The sequence below is a fragment of the Oreochromis niloticus genome, linkage group LG12, assembly GCF_001858045.2.
Source record: "Oreochromis niloticus isolate F11D_XX linkage group LG12, O_niloticus_UMD_NMBU, whole genome shotgun sequence".
In the NCBI taxonomy this organism is placed as follows: domain Eukaryota; kingdom Metazoa; phylum Chordata; class Actinopteri; order Cichliformes; family Cichlidae; genus Oreochromis; species Oreochromis niloticus.
In genome coordinates this window covers 35,216,605-35,242,343 of record NC_031977.2, presented here as the reverse complement: position 1 = coordinate 35,242,343, position 25,739 = coordinate 35,216,605, and the positions used below count along the sequence as shown (strand labels likewise).

Genomic DNA, 25,739 nt, shown 5'->3' with positions numbered 1-25,739 from the left:
GGAAGTGTCTGTCACATTATCATAGCCCCAGAAACACTTACACCGTGTTTTGTGTTTGTTTTAGGGTTTTTATTGAGCATTGTTCTGTTTTGTGTGCTTTCAGGGCCACTGGACTATAGCCCATTTTTCCCTTCATAACAACTCTTCAGGGTTTCTTCTTTTTGAATAACACGTTTGTTTAAATGTTATCGTGGGATGGATGAGATCACTGTGGCTATAGCCATCATTTATATGCAGTCTGAGGTTCCCATCATAACCCCAAACATGACATGAAGCTGAAACATTGTCCACTTATGTATCTCTGCAGTGAGCACCACTTGAATTTACATATGAAGTGGGATGAAGACCTTTTGGTCCTGCTGCTGCTTCCACTTTAACCTTCTCCCAACTATTTTCCATTGTGGTAGAACTGTGTGAACATAACCTTTTAAAGATATAACACAACTATTATTGTTGGTAAGAGATGAGCTTACCAACAACCTGAGGTAGCGTGGAAGCTTCCAGGTCCAGCATGATGGTGCCTTTTTCTATACATGTCCTCAGTTCAAATAGGCTGTGTAAGGACAGCGTCGCCACATGAGGTTTACTCCAGCGTTCTCCACCTTTCTCCACCTTTTCCTCAAACTTGATCCACCTGGATTTAAACAAAAAAGAAAAAAAGACTCAGACAGGCACACACTGTAACAAAACAGGATTTAACATGAAAATCTCTCTATCACTGCCTTGGATAAACATTTACATTTTTTTATTTTATAGCAATTTACTAAGCTATAACCTGGGGGGCATGCAGGCATACCAAAAACAGGCTGTACAGTCAGGATGTAAGAGGAGAGATATCAGTGTAGTGTGGGTGGCTTAGAGGCATCACAGGTGTAATTGTAGCCCCAGCTATTCTCATAATGTCAGAATATACAGTGTCACAATGAACAAGAGCCCAGTGAGAAATGCCACCACTAAAAATATCTATGCAAGTACGTATTGCACTTCTACTACTTTTAAGATTAGGCTTCAAACTTTCCTTTTTGCTAAAGCACATAGTTAGTGCTGGATCAGGTGACCCTGAACCCTCCCTTAGTTATGCTGCAATAGGTGTAGGCTGCTGGGGGACTCCCATGATGCATTGAGTATTTCTTCTTCAGTCACCTTTCTCACTGACTATGTGTTAATAGACCTCTCTGCACTGAATCATACTTGTAATATGTCTTTGTACTCTCATCTTTCTCTAACCCCAACCGGTCTGCTGGAGGTTTCTTCCTGTTAAAAGAGAGTTTTTCCTTCCCACTGTCGCCAAAGTGCTTGCTCATAGGGAGTCATATGACTGTTGGGTTTTTCTCTGTAGGTATTATTGTAGGGTCATTAACTTACAATATAAAGCGCCTTGAGGCAGCTGTTGTTGTTATTTCGTGCTGTATAAATAAAATTTAATTGAATTTAATTGAACTTTGTCTTGGAAAAAACTGGAAAAGTAAATATTGTCAAATATAATGATAAACTTAAAGGGTTATTTCACTCTGTTTTTATGTCAAATTTTGAGCCATCAAATGGTGGACGTGTTGACCGGAAACTGTTTGATGAAGGTCAGCCTTTTTTAAATCAATCAACTTTTTATTTTTTATTATTGGAAAAAAAAATGGATTCTGAGTCTGTATTATTATTTTTTTCTGCCGTTCTTCATTTTGATAGCTGAAAGTGAGAGACCTGAGAATCAGAGGTGTTGCTGAGCGGCTGTTTCTATACTGAGGTTTTAATTTGGCTGCCAAAACCGCACTTGGCAGGCAGTCAGCACTGCCCGGCACATCGAGAGCTTTTATTCAGTTTGAGTCCTCTGAGTGCACTCGGCGAGATGCTGCACAAGTTCTTACTTGCACTGCTGTCCTCAGCCTGTTTCTTTTTCCTTTTATTTCTTATCGGTACAGTTTCAGTTTTATTTTATCTTTAGTTCTCTCTTGGTCTCGTTTTGTTACAATGAACAAACACAGTTTCTGTATGCTAAAGATTTTTAGTTTTAGGGACTGAAAAAAATATGCTGCATCCTCTTCTATCAAGTAGATCAGCTTTTTTTTTACTGCTTTTTATTAGATTTTTTCAGACAGCTGACATGAGATGATGGGAATCATTACTCCCGAGGCCAAACTTACCTGTGTTTCAATCATTTGGTCCAGTGCAGGTTAAATTATGTTGAAGTTTCTCCAAATCTGAGTACCATGTAAAGATTAAAGTTCCTCGTCTCATCCTTCAGTCATATATAACAACTTCCTGTGTGCAGTAGGCACGGGGGCAGAGGCTGGACAATTTTATCATCAGTCGTTAGAAATGCTGGCAAAAAGGCCAAATTTAAAAGGACTGTCAACTAGATTTAAAGCAGAACTTAGCAATTAAAAGCTTCACTGAGTTTAATTAAAAGCAATTTTAAAGTGTACTAAAAAATGTCAGCAGTACTTCTACAAACTGTTTAAACAACAGTGAATCAAAAGTTCTATGTACAGTGTGTCTGAGTTTAGGATAATGAATCACTGATTGGCTGCCTCGAGCAGCGGTCCACAGACTCTGAACTTCACTCATCCACCGCTAATTATGTATAAACAATCATCCCATCTCTGTCCCAGTGTATCCCACTAGAGAGCCACTCAGGAGAAACCAGTAAAACTCTGAGCTCAGTTTTAAACTTGGAGCTGTTTTCAAATGTCTGTTCACTGTTTCTCCATAAAAAACATATATTCATTCATTTTGAGATAAAAACTTTAACGTGAGGCTGGTTTTTCATCATTTTTATTCACATTTTTAGTCACTCCATGAAAGGACATGATTTTAACAAAGCAGATGCACACGTTTGAGAGGATCTTACCTGGCCGTCTCCTTCCACTCCATCTCCTGTCCATCCACTGACAGCAGCTCATCCAACTCAGTGAAGAGCTGTGGGGGTGCCGGGCCATCGTCGTCCTCCCCTAGGATGAAGCGAATCCTCTCTGCTGCTGGTGAGACTGTGGAGAGAGGAAAGATACTGCGGTTCATAGGCTGGCAGTGGTGCCCGTTGGGCAAGGGCTTGGGCACTGGCTTTTCGTCCTCAGCTGGACTCTTCACATTGACCTCAGTAGGAGGTGGAAGCAGCGCAGTGTTCACCGTGACCTCCTCGCTTTTATCTTCAGTGTCCTCTTCTTTTTCCTCCTTCTCTTCTTGATTATTGTTGTTGTTGGACATCTTTAAAATCTGACCCCCCTTTGCTCTCCAAGTCAGCTGACTCAGCGTTTGCTTAACAGACGGTCGTCTGCAAGTGTCACAGGCTCACCACAGTCCCAAAGCACCAGCTAGACCCTCATTAAAATCTTCGGTGGAAGTGACAGCGGCTCTCAGTTGCCTGCTCCAGCACTTTGTGAAGCAGGTAGGAGGGGGGTGATTGGGTTTAGGGTCCCCCTCAGTGACAGTGGCCCAACAGCTAGCCCCAGTCCCCCCCTCACTGTTCAAACAGTTCTTCGCCATTGGCCCTCCAGCCTTGGCAAGCAGTCCTGAAGCCCTCATTAACAATTAGGAAATGGTTCACAAACTGGTCTATTCTTCAGCTCAGGCTTGGCTTTCCTTCCTCTTGTCTTCTCATTTGAATATTTAGAGAGTAACACATAAGTGAACCCAGCACAGTTCCAGCAGGAACAATAAGCGTGTAATACTCCTCAGTATTAAACATGATGCAAACAGTCGACATGACAACAGCGTGTTTCACTGAGTGAAACAGACAATATCTGAACCCTACTTTTTACTGGATCCATACAACATCACTATAGCTACGATATACAGACAAACAGAGACCTGCACAGTATCCAAGAGTGCCCAAAACTGAACAGTGAGACCTAAAAGAGCACAACTATCATTTATAATCAGAATTATTTAGTAACTCATGTCTTCATTAAACATTTTGCTGATCTTAAAATTTAACGTTAACTTCAGTATTGTTGTGGCGTGAACAGTTTGGAGCTGTAATTCTAATCTGCTGATATTTTTTGTGCTCATCTTTAAATGTTTAAATTCAGAATCGATAGCCATGGCTTTTAAATGACAGCACGCATCGCAGCTAGACAGTAAAGTGGTTATTCAATAACTGATTAACGTGTTTTTGTGGGCTTGAAATGGCTCTCCGGCTATGGGCACAGGGTGCAGTGTAGCTGGAGGAACTGTGTGATTTGGCTTTCCTGCAACCTGACATGTATGATGTGGTGAAACTTTGCAACTTCAGATTGTAGCCCAGACCAAAGCAAAAAAAGAGCAAAGATTTGCTCTACTGTACACTGCAAAACATAAGCTGTGTACATTTTTAAATACTCTCAATTTAATATAGCTATGCTAATTTATGTATTTTTGAATGTGAAGTACTTATAAAGTCGCATGAACTTAATAGTATACCAAAGTAAATGGCTTCAAAGTTTAAAGGTAAATGCATTTTATACTACCCTAGTTTGGCAAATGTAAACTCAGGAAAATGTTGCAATAATTTCCTGTTTTTTCATAGTGTTTCTACACAATTATTACCTGTTAAGAAACTACGGTCACAGTTTCTGCCGCAGTCCTGCTCTGAGCAGTCATTCGTCTCTGCAGGAGGCTGCTGCTAGCTAAACCTTCACACAAACCACAACCACAACAACACTGGAAACCACATCACGCACCCACAGCATCGACCTCACAACATAAGAGAAACAATACATGTACAACTAAACTTTAAAAAACGAGTAAATATAGGATAACGCCACCTAAGTTTAATATGGACAATGAGTTTACTCTATGTGACATTACTAATGAGGTGTTCTTGCATACCTACTGTATTATTAACCCTTTTTCAGGGTTAAGACTTGGATTTACGGTAAAGATCCAGGAATTCATCGTCAGAGAATTATAACTCTGCTCACACTCGTGTGCATCTCTGTGTGATAACAGCAAAGCCAGCTGATCAGATTACACAACAGCTTGCTAATACTGTAGCACCAGAGAGCTACTACAGTGATGGATATATTTAACATTGACCATTTTTATTTCTCAACAGGTGATTAGTAAGCATTTGCTTTTGTTTCCTAATCTTTTGAGTCTGTAGGAGCTTCTGAAGCAACCATCATGGACCAATTACAAGTTAACTAGAAGAGCTGAGTCTGGATTTACTTTGCTGGACAAATTTAGATGTTGGCAAGCACACTTAACATCATATCATTCACCACACTGACTCATTCATTCATTCACTCAGCAGTGGCCAAATAGTAAAGGAGGTGACGGCTTGCAGTTTCCCGATTGTTCCCCAGGAACAGCAGCAGGTATGAGCCAGACAGGCAGCTGTAAGATTACTGGGTAGGAGATAAACTGTCTGCTGGCACACACACACAGACATCCACACACATACACACACTCACTCATTTCTACAAGCTGCAACTAGCTTAAGACACCACAACCTGTTTAATAACATCTTAGAGGGAGTAAAGCACACGTGTGTTTCACACATTCAGCTGACACTCACATCCAGAGCGATTTAGGCTGATTATAGTAAACATTTAAAACAAGCTTTAAATACCTATATGGACAAAATTACATGCAAACAATGGCAGGCAGGTGGGTGCAAAGAGCCGAGTGATGCGGCCACACACTGAGGATCTACTGCAGTAATTTTCAGGTACTGCAGGTTAAAAAAGAAGCCGCAAAAAAAAGTAACAGAGGAGCAGCAAATGTGCAAAATAATTAATCAAAAATCATCGTGAAATATTTTAACGTTGAATTAAGTGTAACAAACCAAACTGTGGACAGTAAGTATTTATTGTCTTTCCTGTGAATTCAAAGTAAAGACACTCCGCGTGAAGCCAATGCATTATGTTAGGAGAAATAAGCTTTAGCATGGGTTAGGAAAAGCTAACAGCAGAGAAATATTAAGAGCTCTCAAATAATCCAGAACTGAATTTACGATGGTGCTTGAAGTGCAATTTCTAAAAAGCCAATTACATAAAAAATAAAATAAACACACATACAATTCTATTTAATTTTATCTATTTAGCGCCAAATCACAGCAACAGTCACCTCAAGGCGCTTTACATTGTAAGGTAGACCCTACAATAATACATACCGAGAAAAACCCAACAATCATATGACTCCCTATGAGCAAGCACTTTGGCAACAGTGGGAAGGAAAAACTCCCTTTTAACAGGAAGAAACCTCCGGCAGAACCAGGCTCAGGGAGGGGCGGGGCCATCAGCTGCGAGCGGTTGGGGTGAGAGAAGGAAGACAGGATAAAGACATGCTGGGGAAAGAGAGCCATACAACCTCACCTTAATACAAATAAGTTCCCGGAGCAGTTTCAAGATGGCCGCCTAGTGTTGAGACTTGTTTCCAGAGGATTTTTCCAACATGCAAGCAGTTGTACACAGCTGTAATCCACTACTATATCTATCCGCATTTTCAAATTACAGCCTTTACAGTTTGGTTTTACTAATAAGAGCTACATATACATTTATCGCCAACTACTTTACACAAGCAAATAAATTAACACGAGGGAAAAGAAAGAAGCATGTTTAGGTGTAGGGGGGGCATCTAAAATCCTCATTATAAGGCCAGGAACACATTTAAAGGGGCTTTGATGAATGTCCCTATTTCCTGTCACACATTTCCTCATACAATGGTAAGTGGACCGGTACTTACATAGGGCCTTTCTACTCTAATTGAGCACTCAAAGTGCTTTATACTATCAGCCTCATTCACCCAATCACACACATTCATACAACGCTTTTATTCTCCAAACACATAACATTCATGCACACACTCGCCCTCTAATGAATGCACCAGGGGCATCTCGGTGTTCAGCATCTTGCCCAAGGATCCTTTGACATGCAGTTTGGAAGAATCAAGAATCAAACGCTGATGTAGACCTGAGTAGATGTTCACATTAAACATGCCCAAAGTTTCACATAATAAGATCATAGTACATACAAGTCAATTCAATTCAGTTTTATTTAAATAGCACCAAATCACAACAACAGTTGTCGTTTTTTATTGCCAGGTCAAAACTACAATAATACAGAGATAACAGATAAAACCCCAACAATCACATGATCTCATCTGAGCAAGCGCTTTGGTGACAGTGGGGAGGAAAAACTCCCTTTGGTGAGGAGGAAACACTGTGAGCTGGAAGCTCAGGATTCAGACTGGTCTAAAATGCAAGAGGGGATACACTTAATATGGTCATCGTAGCTCAACCCTGCTGATTATCAGAGGCAGACAATCAGAAGAAAACTGACTCAAATGATGAGGCTAGACTGAGGAGCTGCATCAGTTCTCACTATAAGATAAATATGGATTATTTTGAGTTGTGATTCACCCAAAGTTACTATGATAGAGTCAAAGAATACAAATATGTTGCTGTAAATTAGAATCCTCTTTAAAAGTGAATTCCCCAAACTTTTACGCAGCATGCAACTTAAACTGCTGTTACACAAATATTTTTGCAATTTCTCATGAGAAACAGATGCTGTCGATCTAATATAAAAATGAAGAGGTAACACAAATAGTGTTAGTGTCAGAGCAATACCGTTCTACTCGGCCAGTTGCTAAGAGAAAGGTGGGTGGGTTTGGTGGGGAGGGTGCGGGTTGAGTCTCAGTGCAGAGTGAAAGCAAAGAGGGGTGAGAGCATGCACGAAAAGGAGGGCTAGAAATGAAAATCCCATCGTTCAAACGCAATTTCAAAGCTCTGTGTGCTCTAGCCAAGAGCCATGGGCACACAAAGAGGACTTTGTCCCAGCAGCAAAGGCTCATGGGATAGGGGACGGAGGAAGAATGCCTGCTGCCCGGCAGAAAGCTTAGTGTGACTGCCACTAAAGGCCTGTTGAGTCCCACTCTTGACATGCATCCTACACAAATACCTTCCATCTACTCTGACCTTTCTGAAAATCTCAGCGCAGTGTAAATGCAACATGCGATGTAGTAACACGCTCATTGTCTTTGGCCGTACATGCATTGATAGCTGTGTCTCCATTTCACCTCATTCAAAGCAAAAAGAGTGCAGGAAATGTTTTCCATGCCACCAAGTCTGACATTCAGTATGCAGGGGAGCTAGCACACAGGCAGTGAGCAGGGACCGGCTTGAATGCAGAGTGACACCCTGAGGGTGATTCATTGAGAGCACAGTATTTATACTAAGAACATCCAGCTCTGGTATTTTGCTGTGATAGCTGAGGTGGGCAATATAACAAATTCCAGCTGCAGGAAATAACCTGAAATGAAACGACCACTGTGCTGTCTGCAGGTGTGCTGGATGTAAAAAACACATTTTCTCTGTGCCCCCACTGAGCTCAAATGTAAGTTTGATTCCAAGCCACAATCATCCCAAGAAAAGTTTCATTGACTTGAAATAAAAGTGCTGTTGCTTAGTTAGAAAGCTTGATTTCATGCAGGACCTTAACTCCTGCATACGACAGCTCCACTGGGAGCAAGCTCCACCTTGTTGACATGTTAAACTGATATAAGCAGGCAGTGCTGAGGGTAGCGCATTACTAAACAGATTGTTTATTACTTTCTCAAATAGAGACTTGTTTAACCACACGGGTAACAGTTTAGCTCACTAGTTGATTCAGCCTTACAGCGGCCTGGGTTCGACTGTGACCTGCGACCCTTTGCTACAGGTGCCTGCCCTATTCTTCTCTTTCCTGTCTACTCTTTACAGATGAACTGCTCCTCAAAACAAATGAAAACTTTGTAAAAGTTAAAAGTGGCACTGTTAGGTTACAATATTCCTCTAAGTATGTGCAAAATTTTGACACACTGCAGCTTGTGTTACAGTTAAATGTGGATCATTAAAAAAGTCCATGTTTTAGCTAACTACAGTAGCTTGCTAACTTATAACTAAGCTAATCACTATAAGTGAACTAGACAAAAAGAGCTAAAATAATCACTAAGACAGCTAAAATGAGATATTATTGTTATTAATATTAGATATTTGATAGAAAAATTATTAAAGCTATGCTACACTCTTTACAGTAAGCTGAAGGAATCTTTCTCTCTCCTCGTCTCAGGCCTTGTTCCTCTGCTAGATGTCCTCTTATCCAGATGTCCAGCTTCACCATGTAACTGAACTGTTTCTCTGTAAGACCCTCACACATATCTGTTCCCAGGATAACACTGGAGGAAGTGTATAAATGAAACTCGCGGGATTGCCCGGGCGAGCACTTACACAGACATTCACTGTGTATCCTTTTGCTTCCTTTCAAGTAAAATAAATGAGTTGGTACTAGCTACTCTGTCTCACTTCATTAGACAATTTCTCTAACAAAATTATACCAAAAGCATCCAGGTAAGGGTTCAGCCCTCAAATATTCAGCTTGCCAGTGGCCGTTTATGGCATTGATCACTGGAAAATCACTACGTGACGATAGTTTAATGGCACTTCTGCTCCCTTTAGGGAATTTGCCTCTCACCTGATCAGCATCCTCCTCTGTCACACCAGCTCTCTGCATGTCCTCATGCATGTCTCAGTAGTTTGTCTCAGAAAAAGAATAACTAAAGTAAACAAAATTATAGTGTTTAGGTAGTTAGTCGAATTTTTTATTTTCCAATAACAAGCAGCTGTTCTGTACACAGTATCGTTTCCCTGCGTTTAAAATATTTCTATCCATTGTTTTCAGCACTTTAATCATTTAGAGCAGGCTTTACAGTGAACACACACACACAAAAGTACAGTGAAGTGTTCTGTATAGTGTTTCTTTTAAAACCCCCTTTCTTGTGTCTTGACCAGATAACCAAACAGCCGGATTATGTTTAGGATTAAGGTAATCCTAAAGCACCACATAGAGCATCCTGAGGTGTAAACATAGTTATTTTGTTAACTTGTTACCTAGAAATGTTTTTCGGATAGCATACATACTGTAGGCCACACATTTATGCTTTTCAGGAATAAGGTTAAATCTCTGCATTTATCAAACAGTGAAAGGCTCATAAAAGTTTCCATTCTTTCCATTTGGGAATCCATATACAAAAAACAACTATAGCAATCACAGCTTGCTATCGGTGACTTTGAGAAACTAAAGCCATTATTTGTGTGCAAGCAAAGTTTCTAAGTAATCCCTATAATCCACTTTGAAAGAACATTTGATCCCGGAGCAGAAAAAGATGAGTAAAAGGTTAGGATTTAGCAAACTCATCAAAATGAGCAGGGTCAGAAAGCTGTGCAGTGGACATGCATGTAGCCAGGAGGACGCACTTGCAGTCCCTGCAGTGTCCATCTGACCAAACAAGAGGATTTGAGTTCAGAAAGAACACGGCCCTCCCCTGGGGGCGGCCATGTTTTCCACAGAGACAAACATGGAGTGAATAACAGTGTGACATTACTGCATGCCTGTCAGTGTTTGAATGCCTGAATTTGAGTTTTAGCTGCATCACTATAATGTTTCTTAATTTAAATGAATGTAATCATGTTATTTTTATTGTTTAAGGCCTTTAACTTCACAAGGTCAACGTGCCAGTGTAGAAACCTTTCCAGATAGCCAGCTATTCACTAATATGGTTTACTAGAGCCTGAGAGGTTATAAAGACTGTTTAGTAGAAGAGAGCTGGATAAAAGCATTAAGTAAGTTTCTACAGCAGACGATAATGAGGCTGTAAAACACTGAATCTAGCCAATATTGATTAAGGGTGTAAAATAATCTCATATTTACAAAAAGGTGATGACAGACACATCAGAAAGCGCCTTACATGATAAAGATCAGTGGGAACTGAAGCTCAGTACAATTGTAGAGGATAACACTTGTGAGAATCTATGTTGTGGATATCATGAGGTGATGGGGATTCAGTTACTGAAGAATGTGTGAAAGACTTTTTTTTAAAATTAGGCTGATAATGCTGGATGGTTGGAGATCATATCCACATACTCTGAGACTGCAGACATTTTGAAGAAACATCAGACGAAGAACAGAAAATTCTAGTTACTGACATACACGTCCTGAAGATGCATGCTCGATCATCCAGGTAAGGTCATCCCAAAAGGTCGATCCTGCTAATCTGGACGTAGCGTTTTCAGTGGGAGAAACGTTTCGTCACTCATCCAGGTCACTTCTTCAGTCTCTGTCTCTCTTCAGCACTGAGTCTTTGTCCCGTCTCCCTGTCCTCACCCCCAGCCGGTCACAGTGGGTGGTTGTCCCTCCCTGAGCCTGGTTCTGCCGGAGGTTCTTCCTGTTAAAAAGGAGTTTTTCCTTCCCACTGTCACCAAGTGGTTGCTCCCAGAGAGTTGTTTGATTTTCTCTGTATTATTGTAGAGTCTTTACTTTACAATATAAAGCACCTTGAGACAACTGTTGTTCTGATTTGACTATATAAATAAAACTGAAATGACTGCAGGAGAAATGATCATAACTGTACGCAGCTTGACCCTGAATGAAGTTAACCTATATGTTAAATGAAATCCTCCCTCAAGGTAATAGCTTTTTTATTTTATTGTCCTGTCTTTACCCTTTTTTGTTTAAAATTACCTGTAAGTTGTGTTATTTTATCAATTAAAAAATATTGTCGATGGCCGGTGATACAGTATGAATTTCAAAATTCTACGTCTCCATGCTTTCAAGTTATCGTATTCACAAGATTTTCAGAAAACTTGACCTTTGACCTCTAACCTTGCGATCACTAAGATTCGAACTCGTACAGCATTTTTAGTAGATGCACCAATCGAATCGTATCAATTTGAAACTCTTGCGTTGCTTCATTCTCGACTTATCACATTCAAAAACGTAGGTGTCCACGTCGCCCACCCAATCACCACCCGCCTGGTTGACAACAATACTCCATCAGCCTTTTAAGGCTGAGGAGTAAAAAATCAGGGTGGGCAATAAAGTCCCCACCCCCACCCGAACACCACACCCCAAAAACGGGTGTAAAAAAATTTACCACTGAAGAATTGACTGGTTAAAATTACAAAAACTTCACCATCTCACATGAAAAGATTCCCGCAGGGTCTAAAATAGAGAGTTTTACATAGTTATATAGAAACTCTAGTCCAGCATTACTGCTTTATATGAACAATTATAACTGCTGAGCTCCAACACTTTGATGTTCATCCAATAACTTTCTAAAGCATTTTGCTTCTTCTTCTTCTAGAACTTGTTTTAACCAAAACTCCGCGCTGTCTGCACTCTGTTATTCCCTCTTCATGAGATGGTCCTTTTTCATTTAGGTAGCTTAAAAGGTATTAACATTTTACAGCATTGTAAAGTCAGAAAACATTGCTTTTGTATAAAATGTGCAAATCTGAGGCGTTGTTTCTGCATTGCTTTTAGTTTATCAAGTCAGCGGTTGCATAAGCATCCCTGTAGTCTATCGATCAGTGGATGTTTCATGTTATTTCACTATGATGACAATGAAATCTGAAAGTATATGCAGCTAAGCTTGACATTACAATTGGCACTCATCTATTAAGTAATCAGTAAATAATTTTAAAAAGAGAGACTTTTGGCAACAGTGTAGTAAATGGACGTAAATCAACGCAATGTGCAAAAGTCTGTTTACATACGATAAAACGACTCTACAACAACACCAACTGTATCGTATGCTCTGCGTTTGTGGTGTTCCATGACAGACTTTCCATAACATCATTGCACTCGCACCATTTCACCCACAGGAGCCAGCAGACCGTCCACAGCAAACAGTGTTGACCTCTAATAAAACATCAGCGCTCACGTTTTATCACCAGCATACTCACATTTTCCATAAATGGAGAATTTCTTTTGTTGCTGTAAACAAATCAGAGTGCGTAAGGTTTCAGACGTTCCCCCATCGCGGGCCCGACTCCACCAGAGATTTTTAGGAACAAAAAGATGGCCTTCTTCCCTTTGACACACATTTATTTTAGTAACATATGACCGAGTTACACCAACACAAACTAAAGCAAACTGAGTGACTGAACACACAGTTAAAGAATCGCCAAGGTGGAACCACCCACACTAACATTGCTCTGTTATAAGAAACCTGTATTGCTGAGAAGTGAGCTATCACTGATGATGAATAATCACGGACTTTAAAACATAACAGATTCTCTAATTGCACTAAACAAATAAAAACACAAAGCTTTTACTAAACAAACACACCCAAAAAATGAATTCATACACTATAAAAGCCAATTACAGTTGACTTTAACCCCATGCTGGTAAATAATCCTAACTGTGATTTAAAAAATATCCCAGAATCCCCAAAAAACTCACAATTTTTGCTAAAAATGCACGGCGACAGTGACCAGCACCAACCAGATGGGCTGGCTGTAATCTATTCTGTGATTGGATTTATGAAAATCCCTGTCATGGAGTGATGTGTGCACACTGTGAAATCCAGTTTTGGCACGCTTTAGTCCTCTTGTCACATCACGCGCATGCAGGCATGTGTAAAAATGCATCATTCTCTGGAAATGACAGCGGTCTGCCTCATTATAAGACTTGGCAGAACGCGAGAGCATTTTAAGCTGTTTTCACGAGGACTGATCAGCGTTATGATCCTCTGGTTCTCCAAAAACTGCCAGAAGAGTCCCACCTTCACCAAAATGTTCATACAGTTCAACCAAAACACTGAGCTTCCTTTCAGTTTGTTTTACTTGGCTAAGTTTTAGAAGTCATGAGTTTTTCTCTTTGTGACTTAATACGTCACTAAAACTTTCTGGTGCTAGAAGGACTTTAGTCTTACTTGACCTGAAACTTTAACTTGAACACAGCAGTGACTGAGAAAAATGCTGACATCATTAAGAGTTTTGCTTACACTTTAATGTTCAACATTTTATGTCACCCAGTATAACCCGCCTCTCCCATCGCTTTCCTCCGAACTGGCCAGAGCTGCTTGTCTGAGCATCCACTGATCTCAGCAGCCTGAGGGCATTTTGCACTTTACACTCCTAAGAAGGTCGAGGCAACCAAAAAACAAACACCAGCTCATACAGCATACATGCTACCGTATACCCAAAACAGACACATTCATGTCTAAAATTATGACAAAGCCACAGGGCGATTCAGCACTACTGCAATCGCATCTTCACAGCCACAACTTCCTAAGAAAATTCACTGTCTTCTGTCGAGGCAGACTTGTCACTTAGCAGGACATCCAAAGCTATTTCTGGCCACTAAGTGGACTCAGCAACTTTGCTCAGGTCACGCAGAGTCACAGAGGCGTTTTTCTCTGGAAAAGAGAGCAGCCTTCAGCAAAGACAGACGTGAACTCTAATCAGGCCTGACACCGAGTCCATCAGAACTTACTGAGAGGTTTGAGGATGCTGTTGCTGGCCTCCTCGTTGTTTTCTGTGTCCGACTTGTCAAAGACATTCTCCGTCAACTTCTCCTTTCTGTCCTTGTGGCCGGTTTTCCGGCGGTGACGCCTCCGACGTCGATAGCTCTTGGGCACATGCACGCCGATGTAAATGGTGTGGTGACCTGTAAATAAAGCAGAAAGGAAGATGAACTCTGACACGCAACATCCTGACAAATTCAGAGCGCCATGATACGGCAAAGACAAACGTCCGAGCTTTGCAGAAATGACAACAAGGCCAGAATATCTATGAAGGCTTGTGCTGGAGCTCATAGTCACCCTGTGAATAAAGCCCTCAGTTCAACACGTTATAATCATTTAAATGAGGAAAACAGTTACATTGTTCTAAAGCATTAAAATGCACTAAATACACAGATGTTAAAGCAGTGCTTTTCAAACACCTCATTTCAGGAACTGATAAAAGTTAAAGCTCTACATCCCACCATTTTTATTAATCAGTAAAAACCAGTTATTATATTTTAAGTTTTTATTTTTGTAATTCAGTTTAGTTTCAGTTCATTTCCTGAGTGGATTTGTTCGCTTCATGTCAGCTGTTACTGTTCGACAATGCTCAGTTTTAGTTTTTGTTACTTTGTCAGGTTTCATCATTTATGCATCGACATTTATAGTCATCTTTTTCATTTATATTATGATATGTCAGGGGCATATTTCTCAGACGTGCAGAGTAGATCTTAGAATACAAACAATTCCCATTTTTCTTTCAAATATCTTTATAGAGATGCGTGTGCAAGAAAAGCCGTAACCCTTCAGAATGAAAAGATTTAAAGGTCGGATTTTGAAGTTCATGCAATTTTTATGCAATGTTGAGATAAATAAAGCAAATATTGGCACCCAAAAGTGCTGAAGTTCAGGACACATGGCCTAACAGTGGAGCAGATGTGCCTCTGACCTTCAGATAATACAATTTTAAACTATATCAAACATCACTGATCGAAAACTTATTAACCATAATTCTTCATCTCTGATGAACTTCTTATATATTTTTCTGTGTTTTCTGAACACACCATAGCATTTTTAGCATTCTAGCATTTTCCCAAACCTGGTTTTTAATCACTACAATAAAAACGATGAAGAAGAAGGACTGGAGTTGACCGTGCACGGTAGCAGCAAAGCTCACTTTGTTTATTTTGTCATCCATCCGTCCATCCATGTATCCACGTCCACTTATTTACGGTTACAGTTGGGTTATAGCATATCTCGACTGTTAATATTCGTTGAGCTTAGCTGCTGGAGACATTAACCTGTGCGGGACTCGATCTGATCTTGACCACTTCTCACTTCAGTTCGAGCTTTCTCACATGGACCAGAGCAGAGCAGAGCGATGGCAGCAGAGCAGCGTAATAGTGGCGGCAGTATGCCATCAAAACAAATACTTGGATACAAAAGTCAGACTCTGCAGTGACTGCATGGCTACATCCCTTGTGTACAGGCTGACAAGCAGACCATACTGTTTGCTAATAACATGTTATTTGCGTGGATGTGAAGTTCATGCCAGCAGGGTTCACACGGTGTGCAGCATGTAAGGCGAGAAACTTTTACATAAGTTACTGAACTTTAACTTATTTCTAATGCGGACATGGAATTCCAGGTATGTGAGAATTGAAGCCACACATACCTGAGTGTTACATTATCAGTTATATGGTCATAAAATTAGTTTATTAATTTTGAATCTGATCCTGACATACTTTCTTTTATAGCATCAAACATTGGAAGTGCCCCTGAAGTCTGCTACTTTAGTGATATGCTAATAAAATAATAATGGAGTTCCTTCTGCATGTTTCATTTCTTGTAGTTTCCACAGATTAGTTGGTGTTTAATGCCACTAATACTTAGCAAATAATCATGAACTCCAGTTTACCAAAACTTCTGAAACATCTTCACTTCAGATGTTTATTCTTTGTATATTTTTTTTACTATAAATGAGTAAAAATTAGAATAATAATTCTCATCATTTTCTCTCATACCTGCAAACGTTTAACTGAAGCTAATATAATCTGTTTTATATAATCTACTATTTTCACCAGACTTAAGTAAGAAAAACCTCAAAAAAGCAACATCACAGAGCAAACATCAAACAGGCTCCAGGAACAAAAAGCTCTGTGCGATCGGTGTCAAATGTCTTTGGAGCAGGTCGGGCAAAGCTGAGCCAAGCACTGCACATGACCCAACCAGGAAGTGGCTGAACCCCTCAGCACAACAAACAATGACCTCTTAGAAGCACAACAGTGTTCATTATTCACTCGTACCACAACGCCTTGTGTTTTATTTTTAGGGATTCATCTAAATTCAGTGACAGCAACAGTTCACCATACCGAGCTAATGCAGGGACAGAGAAGGTCAACAACTGTGAAGGCTTCTGTAAACCAAGGGGAATATTTTAGGTGGTCGGGCGTTGTGCTCCTCTGTCTGTGATCATTTTTTACATTTTTCAGATTTCCAAACAGAGTGAAGAGCAAATATTACACTGAGCCAGGAACAGATCTACAGCTGCCCCCCAACTTTTACGTCCATCACTTTTAGGTTCCTCGGCCCGTCGGGTTGGCTGAATGTGGTTTGTTTAAAACTAATTTTTTTATTTTCATCTAAAATGACAGAAATATGCTTTAACACATCTCTGGTCTTCTGTTTTGTTCTCAGAACTAAACTCTGGCTTCCTCCCACAGTCCAAAAACATGCAGTTAGTGGGGACAGGTTAATTGGTAACTAAATTACCCATAAGTGTGAATGTGAGTGTGAATGGTTGTCTGTCTCTATGTGTTAGCCCTGCAGCACACTGGCAACCTGTCAAGGGTGAACCTGGCTCCCGCCCTAAGGCAGCTGGGATAGGCCTCAGCACCCCCGTGACCCTGACAAGGATAACTGGAAGAGAATGGATGGCTGGTTAAAATTCCAGACAGTGTGTTGATATATTAATATTTAAAAACATCACTGCTGTATATCTCAAAAACTTCATGTGCAGGCTTAATCAGACCGCATATCTGAAATCAGTGTAGCGTAGCGGTTCAGGGTATAGACTGATGACCTGAATGACAGAGAGTGGAATGAGGATAAACAGGTGGGAGGTGGTGAATAAAAAGCATGACAGATAAATGAAAACGGAGACAGAGGAAGACAAAACTGGAGACCGAGCCACCATCACCCGCGCCGACCTCCTGCCCTCTGTGCTTTTGGTTCAGCAAAGATGGCACAACTCCCATGTTTACATGATAACATGCAAACACAGGAGCAATCTACAATTCAGGGATCCTGTGCTAAGGAGGGGAAAAATCCAAACAGAATTCATGCACTCTAAGAAACAAGCCTTCAGCTAAGCGTAAACTCTCGTGACACGCTAATGTTTTGCCTTAAACTGATCCTGGTCAGAGTTTAGTGCCAGGTTTTACTAAACTACTTCACAGAATTTTCTGCAACATTAAAGCATCACAAACATCAGTGTGACACTGAATCACCACCACTGTGATTAGCTGCACTTGCAGCCACCCAATTAAAAAGGCAGTAAGCCCACACGCCAACAATACACAACAAGTTTGAGGTTTTGTGCGTTGTGCTTGGGGTCCATTAGTTGTTGAGGCCCTGAAATCATCAAAGGCGGGTCTTTAAAAGCAGAACTATTAAATACAGGAAGTCCAGATTGGCAAATGGCAAGGCTGCTATAAGGAGGAGGGATGACTGGTGTCAATTACTTTAAATATAGTTTTTACTTCCTTGGATTCTTGTTTTATGTATTTAATTAGTTGTTAGATTAATTACTGCTAATCTAAAGTAATTATTAAACTGGAGGTTTTGTTGAATCCTCTTTGTATCTTGTTTATATTGTTTGAACAGCACTCAGCAACAGTGGGGAGGAAGACCATCCTTAAAATTAGTAGACTTTTAAGAGAACCATGTTAAAGGAGGGAGAGCCATCCAGTATGACTGCATGGAGGAAAGAGAACTGAGACAAGAGGACACAGAGAGACAGGGACCAACACAAACTACAGGAGAGTGAAGACAAAGGTTAATGGCATGCCTGCAGTAGTGGCACATAAATGCATCAGGAGTGAAAAGAGGGAGTGGAGAAGAAATGTTCAGTGCATCATGGGAAATCTTCCAGCAGCCTTGGTTACACTAACGTTTAATTTACTGTAACAGCAGATCATCACTGATCTGTTCCCCAGTTTCAGATGGGCAAAAACAGCTGTTACTTCTTTTCATTCTTCTGGAGATTTTTTTTCCATCTTTTGCATCCTTTGTGCACAAAACCAGCCATTCCCCTGCCTCCTTACGGCTCAGATCCATCCATCAGTTCTCTTCTTATCCTTATCAGTATCAGGGGCTGGAGCCTCCCACAAGTACCACAGGGTGAGAGGTGGGGTACACACTAGACAGGGTGCAAATTTGAGACAGAGCTAACAATAGTTCAAATCCATTTTTAATTATTTATCAGTTATTTATTTATGTTTTTATGCATGTTTCTCTTATGGAAGATGTACAAAAGAAAGGAAAGGAGATGCCAGCATCTGAACAGGAACTCGCTGAGCTGCTCGAGTTTCCGTCTCCAACCTAACGCAGCAGGATAAGACCTGCAGTGGGGGAAGACCTGCGATGGAGTCAAAGTCACCAAACGTTTTAAGTCACTTTTTAATCAGTGCATGTATTTTGGGCCGGTGACCATTGAAAATTGTTTAAATGAAATAACTGCCCAGAGGTGCAGGGATGATGACTGCTGGCATGCTGGTAGCTGTATAGCAGAGCAAGGCACCTCAGTTAAACATAACACAGGTGATGTAGCAGGAAGTCGTAAACAAGCTTTAAATTTAGGTGAGCTTCCATCTTGAGTGTCAAATTAAAATGTAGTGGAAACACAACCTACCTGGATAAATCAGGTGCAATAGGTACAAGGCAGAATAGAACTAACAGGAAATTAAACCATGCTACACACACACAGGGATAAAGGGGTAATCAGCTAACTGCAAACACCTGTGTTTGATGAGCAACTTCAAAGTGTCAATAAATGACAATTACGTAATTAAACAATTGGATCAATGGTGGATTTGGAGGCTAATGTGGAGATTTTCCTGTTGCTGTGACTCAACATGACAGAAAAGCTGACACACAGATGGCTGAACAGTAGCTAAAAGAGACAGACGGCTATTAAAGAACACAGAGCCATTACAGCTGAGAGACGAGCAATAAAAACGAGACACTTGCACAGGCCGAACAAGAACAAGAAAGGAGGCGGCTGAATGAGAGGACAGCGATGAAGGCGAAGGAATAAAAAAAATAGTCAAGTCAAGGAGCTGGAAGGGAAGATTTGCAGGGAGCCAGAGCGGCTTTGTGAAACAACTTCCTGTTCTTTTTTTGGGGGGGGTGGAAGAAGAACTTCTTTTGGGGTTGCCCATGAGCACAAAGTGAATGAAATCTTGTGGTTTCCAGAAGGTTTGTTTAGCTCACCAGATTTCTGAGGAGAGGCAAGACTACAGCCAGTTTCCCCAGTAACAGCACTGCTGGGACATAGCCAGACCAGTGGGGGGGCAGTGGCAGCACACCACACAGCACTGACAGCATACTAATACTCCAGTCTTTAAACATGTTGTTGATTGTTGAGCTTCTTTATCACAAAGAATACAGATTTCTTTTTGCTGACTCAGCAGCAGGAGTGACAAATCAGACTAACTGCTGTCCAATAAAGAGAATGTGATAACTGGACCAAAGCTGCGTTACAGAATCACAGCGTACAGTGTGAGACGTGTCCGGCTGTATGTCGTCTACTTTTGCTCCCCTGAGGGGGGGGGGACAAAACTTAGCCATCAGACAAGGACGCACAGACAGATCCGAGACTGACGTGCAAACTCCAGCTCTGACTGTTTCACAGTAACAAATACGCATCTTTAAGTAGAACTATTATTCACATTTTCAGCTTTAATTTTATTCTGTTGTTTATTCTGGGTCTCGGCTGTTTGAGCTCCTCACCCTGCCGAGCCAGGTTTCTTCTCATTGGATGCCACTCACAAACAGAGGGTTTGAATACCAGGTGGGCGGAGCTTCTGTGCTTAAAGAGTACAATAAGTGGGATATTTAGAAACTGACCTTTTGGATCTCAAAAATGACTTTTCACGCAGTCAGGTCCATAAATGTTCGGACGATGACTCGATGTATTTCGATGCCATGACAGGTCGTCCCTCACATTCATTTCATCACTGCTGAAGCTGGTTTTCATTTTTCTTTCACTATTTTTTTTCACTCCTAATTTCACTTCACTTTAATAACATTGGTCCCAATTCCAGCTTCATGTGAAAAATCTGCTGCATGCATTGATAATATACATAAAACTCAAGTGATTATTATTATTATGCTGACAGCTTTTATTATTGAACAGGTTTGTAGTTTTTTAACCACGAGTTAGGTGGCTCTTACATTCTTTGACTCCGGGTGTATTTGTCAGTGTTGGAAGTATTGGTCTTACTTTGTGCAGCTAGCTCACAGCATGGCATGAACTCAAATTACTTAAATATACCCCAATGTCTCATTAGCACCCCTGGGCAACTCAAAACATTAGCAAGAGTCTGCGGTGGATCGCATGTCACAGTTTGAGAGTCCTGGATTTAAAGTATTTAAAATTTACTCCATTTCAAATTTAAAATCAGCTTTAATGGATAAATATTTTTACAGTTCGTCTGCTACAAACACAATCTAAAATTTAAAAAACAAAAGGCCTTGGCTGCCTGTAATCCTACAATGAGCGCGGAGAGCAGAACGCAGCTCATTCTGAAGTTTTAAAGCTGTTAACTGGCGCATGTTAAAGACGGCAATGCTGAAAGGTTTTCCTGTTCCTGTCCGCTGTCCTGTAGGTCAGGATTAGTGAGGTAAACACAGCGTCACATGCTCTGTGGTCCACATCTTTCTCCTGCCAGCTCGCTGAACAGGTGAGCATCAGGTCGTACATGCAGGAAGTAGAAACTGGCAGTTTTGAAAAGGCTAAACAACCCCCCTGTGGTTTGGCTAAAAAACACTTCTTAAAATAACTTTTAAGCAAATTAAGTTTTAAAAAGAAAATATATCTATAATTCTGTTTTCTTGGTTAACTATTGTTTTTAGGCAAAAAATTATTTTTTTTTTTTTAAAGAGACTTCAAAGCCTGAGGAAGTTTTAAAAACTGGGAAAGAGCTTTAATTTTTTAATTTTGGTCTATTAAAAAAAGTCTTTTTGTAGGCAGCTACACAGAAGAACTAAAGAGCAACAGGTAAACAGGTAAACTTACCTTCTACTTCCTCTTCATCACAAAGGTGCTTGAGTAAGGATGCCCCGCGGTCCAGCACCGCCTCATCCTCCATCCTGTAGTAGTAAAAAAGGAAGAAAGACTGTTCACACTTTTCCTCCAGCGACAGCGTGGAGCCATAGCGCTTCGGCTCGTTCACTTGCAGTAAGTTCGGACTGGGGTTCAGTCTGGTGCTGCTGGTGGCGCTCATCTCCACCCATCAAAGACTCCAGAGTTACAGCGCCTTGAGATGTAATTTTCAGCAAGCAAACTATCCTAAGTTTGAGAACGTGCGTCGTCCTTCCGGAGGACAAAGTGTGCAGTCGGTAAGTGTGGTGTAACGGATTTAATCTAGAAGAGGGGGGTGAGGGTGAGGACAGGAAGTTCTCTAATTGAGTATGATGTCCAGAGTGACCGCGCTGGACATGCGCAAAAAACCGTCCGACTGACCGAGACTTAAACCCAGTAAAATCTGGATGTGATTTTGGCTTCGCTTTACTTTGATTAGACACAGAATCAAGGTGTCGATCAAGGTGAAAAACCATCAAATGGAGCGTCAGTAAATGTTGTATCTAATCAGTTACACGCCCCCACGCACATTACAAAGCCTCTCCATCTGTTTGGTAATGCCTGCCAGCCCCCCCCTCCATCACCCTCCACCCAAGAAACAAGTGGGCCATCACATGTCTGTCTACTCATCCTCCCTTACAGGATTACACCAGCTTTACTTAAGTGACAACACACTCACACAAGCCCGTAAGAGGCTGGCATGCCGGCGCCTCCGCCACTCTCCAAGAACCGCACAAACGTAACGTTCACGAACCTCCAACGGGCCGAACTGTTTCCTAACAAACACTGACATTAAAAAAGGATTCAAATGTCTCATCTACTGCCTGAGTTGCCTGGACGGGTTTTTGCCTTCTAGATTTCATGGTGGCCTTTACATACGTACACCCAGGTATGCAAAGCGAGTGATGACAGAAATAAAAACTTTGGCATCTTTAACTTCAAATCTGTGTTTTTTCCACACATGTATGAAGTATGTTATTCATACTGGTAAAAACTTTGATATTGTTTGCTTTCTTCACTACTCCACTGTAATATTACATTTCTGGCTGCCCCACCCTGAGCCTGCTTCCTTTGGAGGCCACTTCCTGTTAAAATAGAGTTTTTCTTTGCCGCTGTCTGTGCTGCTCAGAGGGGACCATCCAACTGTTGGCGTGTTCTCTCTAATATTGTACAGTCTATATGCAGCACCCTGTTGTGATTGCTGATTTGGTGCTACACAAATAAAAGTAAACACTGAACAGTCACGTAGGACAAGCTGGTTTCTAATCCTCTGCTGGGATTTTTCATTGACATTATCCAAGTCTTTGTTCCCTGCATTTAGTTTATATGATAAACAGAATGGAAACAGATTATAAAACTGACTCTTTTCTTCGACACGCCTTCTTCATCATCAGCTCACAAAGATTCAGAATCTTTTTAAGCCCTTAAAAGCTTAAAGTTAAAATAACACATCTGCTCTTACTGAGGTGTACCACCTGTTGGCCCATGCGTGGCTATGTTTAGCTCTTTGAAATATTTTCTCAGTTAACGCCAAGTTGCTTTTACTGATTTCTTTTTCTCTGTGCATCCTGAACATGTGATCTTTTTATTATAAACTATGCGAGGCTCGTTTATTACTCCTCACTTATGTACCAATAATGCATAAACACACATTTACACCATATGAAATCTCTTAAAGATTTTACCTTAATGCAGTCACAGAATATTTGACGTTTTCCAAAACAGTCCCATTTTTATTAACCTGTCTGCTGAAGTTAAAAGCCTCTTAACTGTTAAATACAAAGCAATTAATTATTGAATTAATTTAACAACAATTAGTGGTTTGCTCATCCATCCATTTCTCCCACTAATTAATTAATTATAAGGCAAAAACAAAAATCTCTGAAATCTCAAATAGGATTTGCTGCCTTTTTTGTTCACATCAAAGCAACATTAATATGTTCCACTGTCAAAAGGTCAGAGTGACATATGAGAAGATTGTGAGGTGTTTTATTAGAAAGCTATTTTACTCAGTTTCTAACAAAAAGAACACAAACACACTAAAAGATGAGAAAACATTAATAAAATTCATTTTTTTAAGCCCCAAAGTTAACATAGTGGGGCGTAATCTCAGATTGAAAGTTTAAAATGTCATACGATGTTGTAGATCAAAAAGGTCCTCTGCACATCTCGTATTGATCTATTGGATCAATGAAAGCACTTTTTTCTGTGTTTTGACGTTTGACAAAACAGTTAATCGTAAAAAATAATCAGCAGAGAAACTGATCATGGATATTGAAACCCCAACAGCAGCAATAAATTAAGGTATTTATATTTGGTTATTGCATGTAGTGAGGAGATATAAACACTTCTTCACTATTTTAATGATTTTAGGTCACAGAGGGTTTGACAGTTTGGGGATGAGAGGGCTCAGAGGTTAAAGGTCAGCTACAGAACAGTTTTTTTATCTGCTGTCCTGAATGTGAAGGGACTCATTAATGCATTAAGCTGTGTAATTATCATGCATGTAAAATAGCATGTTTACTCTTTCTAAGTCGTGTTGGGCAAAGCTATAAAGACAGAGCAGGAAGTGTGTGTTTGCAACAATCCACCAAATTATCAGCGTTAGAGTCTCTCTCATCCAGGACTTAATGATATTACCTAACATTCAGGTAAAGCCTGAGTCATGACCCTCGTCATCCTGCTATCCTTTCCATCTCTCTGTGCGTTAGCTCCTTTCTGCAGGAATTGCAAAGAAGGTGTGGCTTGTTCTCAATCAGCCACACCAGCCCACCTGGGCCCAGTGCACCTGTGCCTTACAGCAGCCATCAGAGTTCAGGTCCTGTGATGCTCTCTTCCCTGAGACACTGCTTTAGATTTTGGTTGCTCCTTTGGTTTCTGCCACTCACTCAGACCACTGACTGTACGAACTACACGCACAGGATAATTTAACTTCTTATATTTCTTTAATTTAAAGTAAACTGCTTCTTAACTGGTGTATTTTGCCATGCCCATGCAGCCTGGTTTGTGATTTACTGATTAAAAAACAAGCTTCAGTTTTGATGTGCCCTGAGTCAACTTCTTAAGAGCTTTAAAATAACACTAAGTTTCAGTCACAGCTAAAACTGTGGTTTTGTTATCTCTGCACTTCACTGGTTTTCCTGCTAATGCTGTCGTTCCCACTTCCTTCATTGCCACCTATGGAACAACCAAGGACATAACAGGCCAAACTCCACTCGGCCTCGGCTGACTGCGCACACATGCCTGCACTAAATTTAAGGTAAGAGAAGAAGAGGGCAACAATGAGAAACGACCTCGTGTTATAATCCAAAAACTCTTCCTTGATTTTTTTTTTTTTTTATCTGCTTCTATTCTAACTCTACAACATAAACAAGTCTAAAATATGACATGAAACCAAAACCTTTGAGCCTCAACTCTTAGTATTGGGTTAAGCATAATCTGCCAGTCTCTGTTACTAGATTTAAACTGCATAATGAAAAATAACAAATCCAAATGCCGACTGATAGGATGGGTCTGAACTTATTTCACCTTTCTAAGTTGGCTTAAAGATCAGTCTCATATAATATGATCTCATGAGTTCATGAAAGTACATTCTTTATATCTTCCTTCATATGCTTTGCTATTTAGAAACACGGGTATTATTGTATTTAAAAAGTTACAATTGTTGGGTATATCTCCGCTAGTAAAACATAACTCATAGATTTCTGAGATCAGGCTATATTTTTTCTGTTATAATCAGACATTCATCTCCTTCAGCTATCATCCCAACATTTACTTTATCTTTCAGTATTTCATTTGTGCTAAAAACAAAGGTCGGGCTGTAGGACTAAAGACAGCAAAGTCTCGTCTCTGAATACTCGTGCACGTGTAAGTCAGCTCACTGTGGACGAGGCTAGCTTCCACTGAAGACTCAGTTGGCTGTAACTCTTTTTAAGTATAAATTAAAAAACACAAACACAGCTGAACTCGTTCAGAGGGATTAAATCACTTTTAAAGCCTTCATAGTTCATTCATTTAAAACAAAAGTGGTAGGTTCAAAATTATAGTAAGAAATCATGTGTAAAAAGAATGTGTGGTGTCTTGTGAGACCAAAATGTAAAAAAATAAATGATTCTTACCAAAAGAATGCAGAAGA

The 25,739-nt window shown here is 40.4% G+C and overlaps 1 protein-coding gene across 5 annotated transcripts in view; it reads right to left on the bottom strand.

Annotated features, from left to right (window-relative positions):
* The window catches only part of slc4a4a (solute carrier family 4 member 4a), a 61,849-nt gene that overhangs the window by 33,848 nt on the left and 2,262 nt on the right, over nucleotides 1–25,739 (bottom strand). For all 5 annotated transcript variants that reach the window (XM_013270916.3, XM_005451543.4, XM_003444476.5 and 2 more), the window contains exons 3-6: nucleotides 21,539–21,612; nucleotides 14,229–14,402; nucleotides 2,846–2,981; nucleotides 474–634 (exon numbers count right to left, since the gene is read on the bottom strand). In XM_013270916.3, the coding sequence (XP_013126370.1) occupies nucleotides 474–634; nucleotides 2,846–2,981; nucleotides 14,229–14,402; nucleotides 21,539–21,612 (545 nt within the window). The remainder of the gene's footprint in view (nucleotides 1–473; nucleotides 635–2,845; nucleotides 2,982–14,228; nucleotides 14,403–21,538; nucleotides 21,613–25,739) is intronic.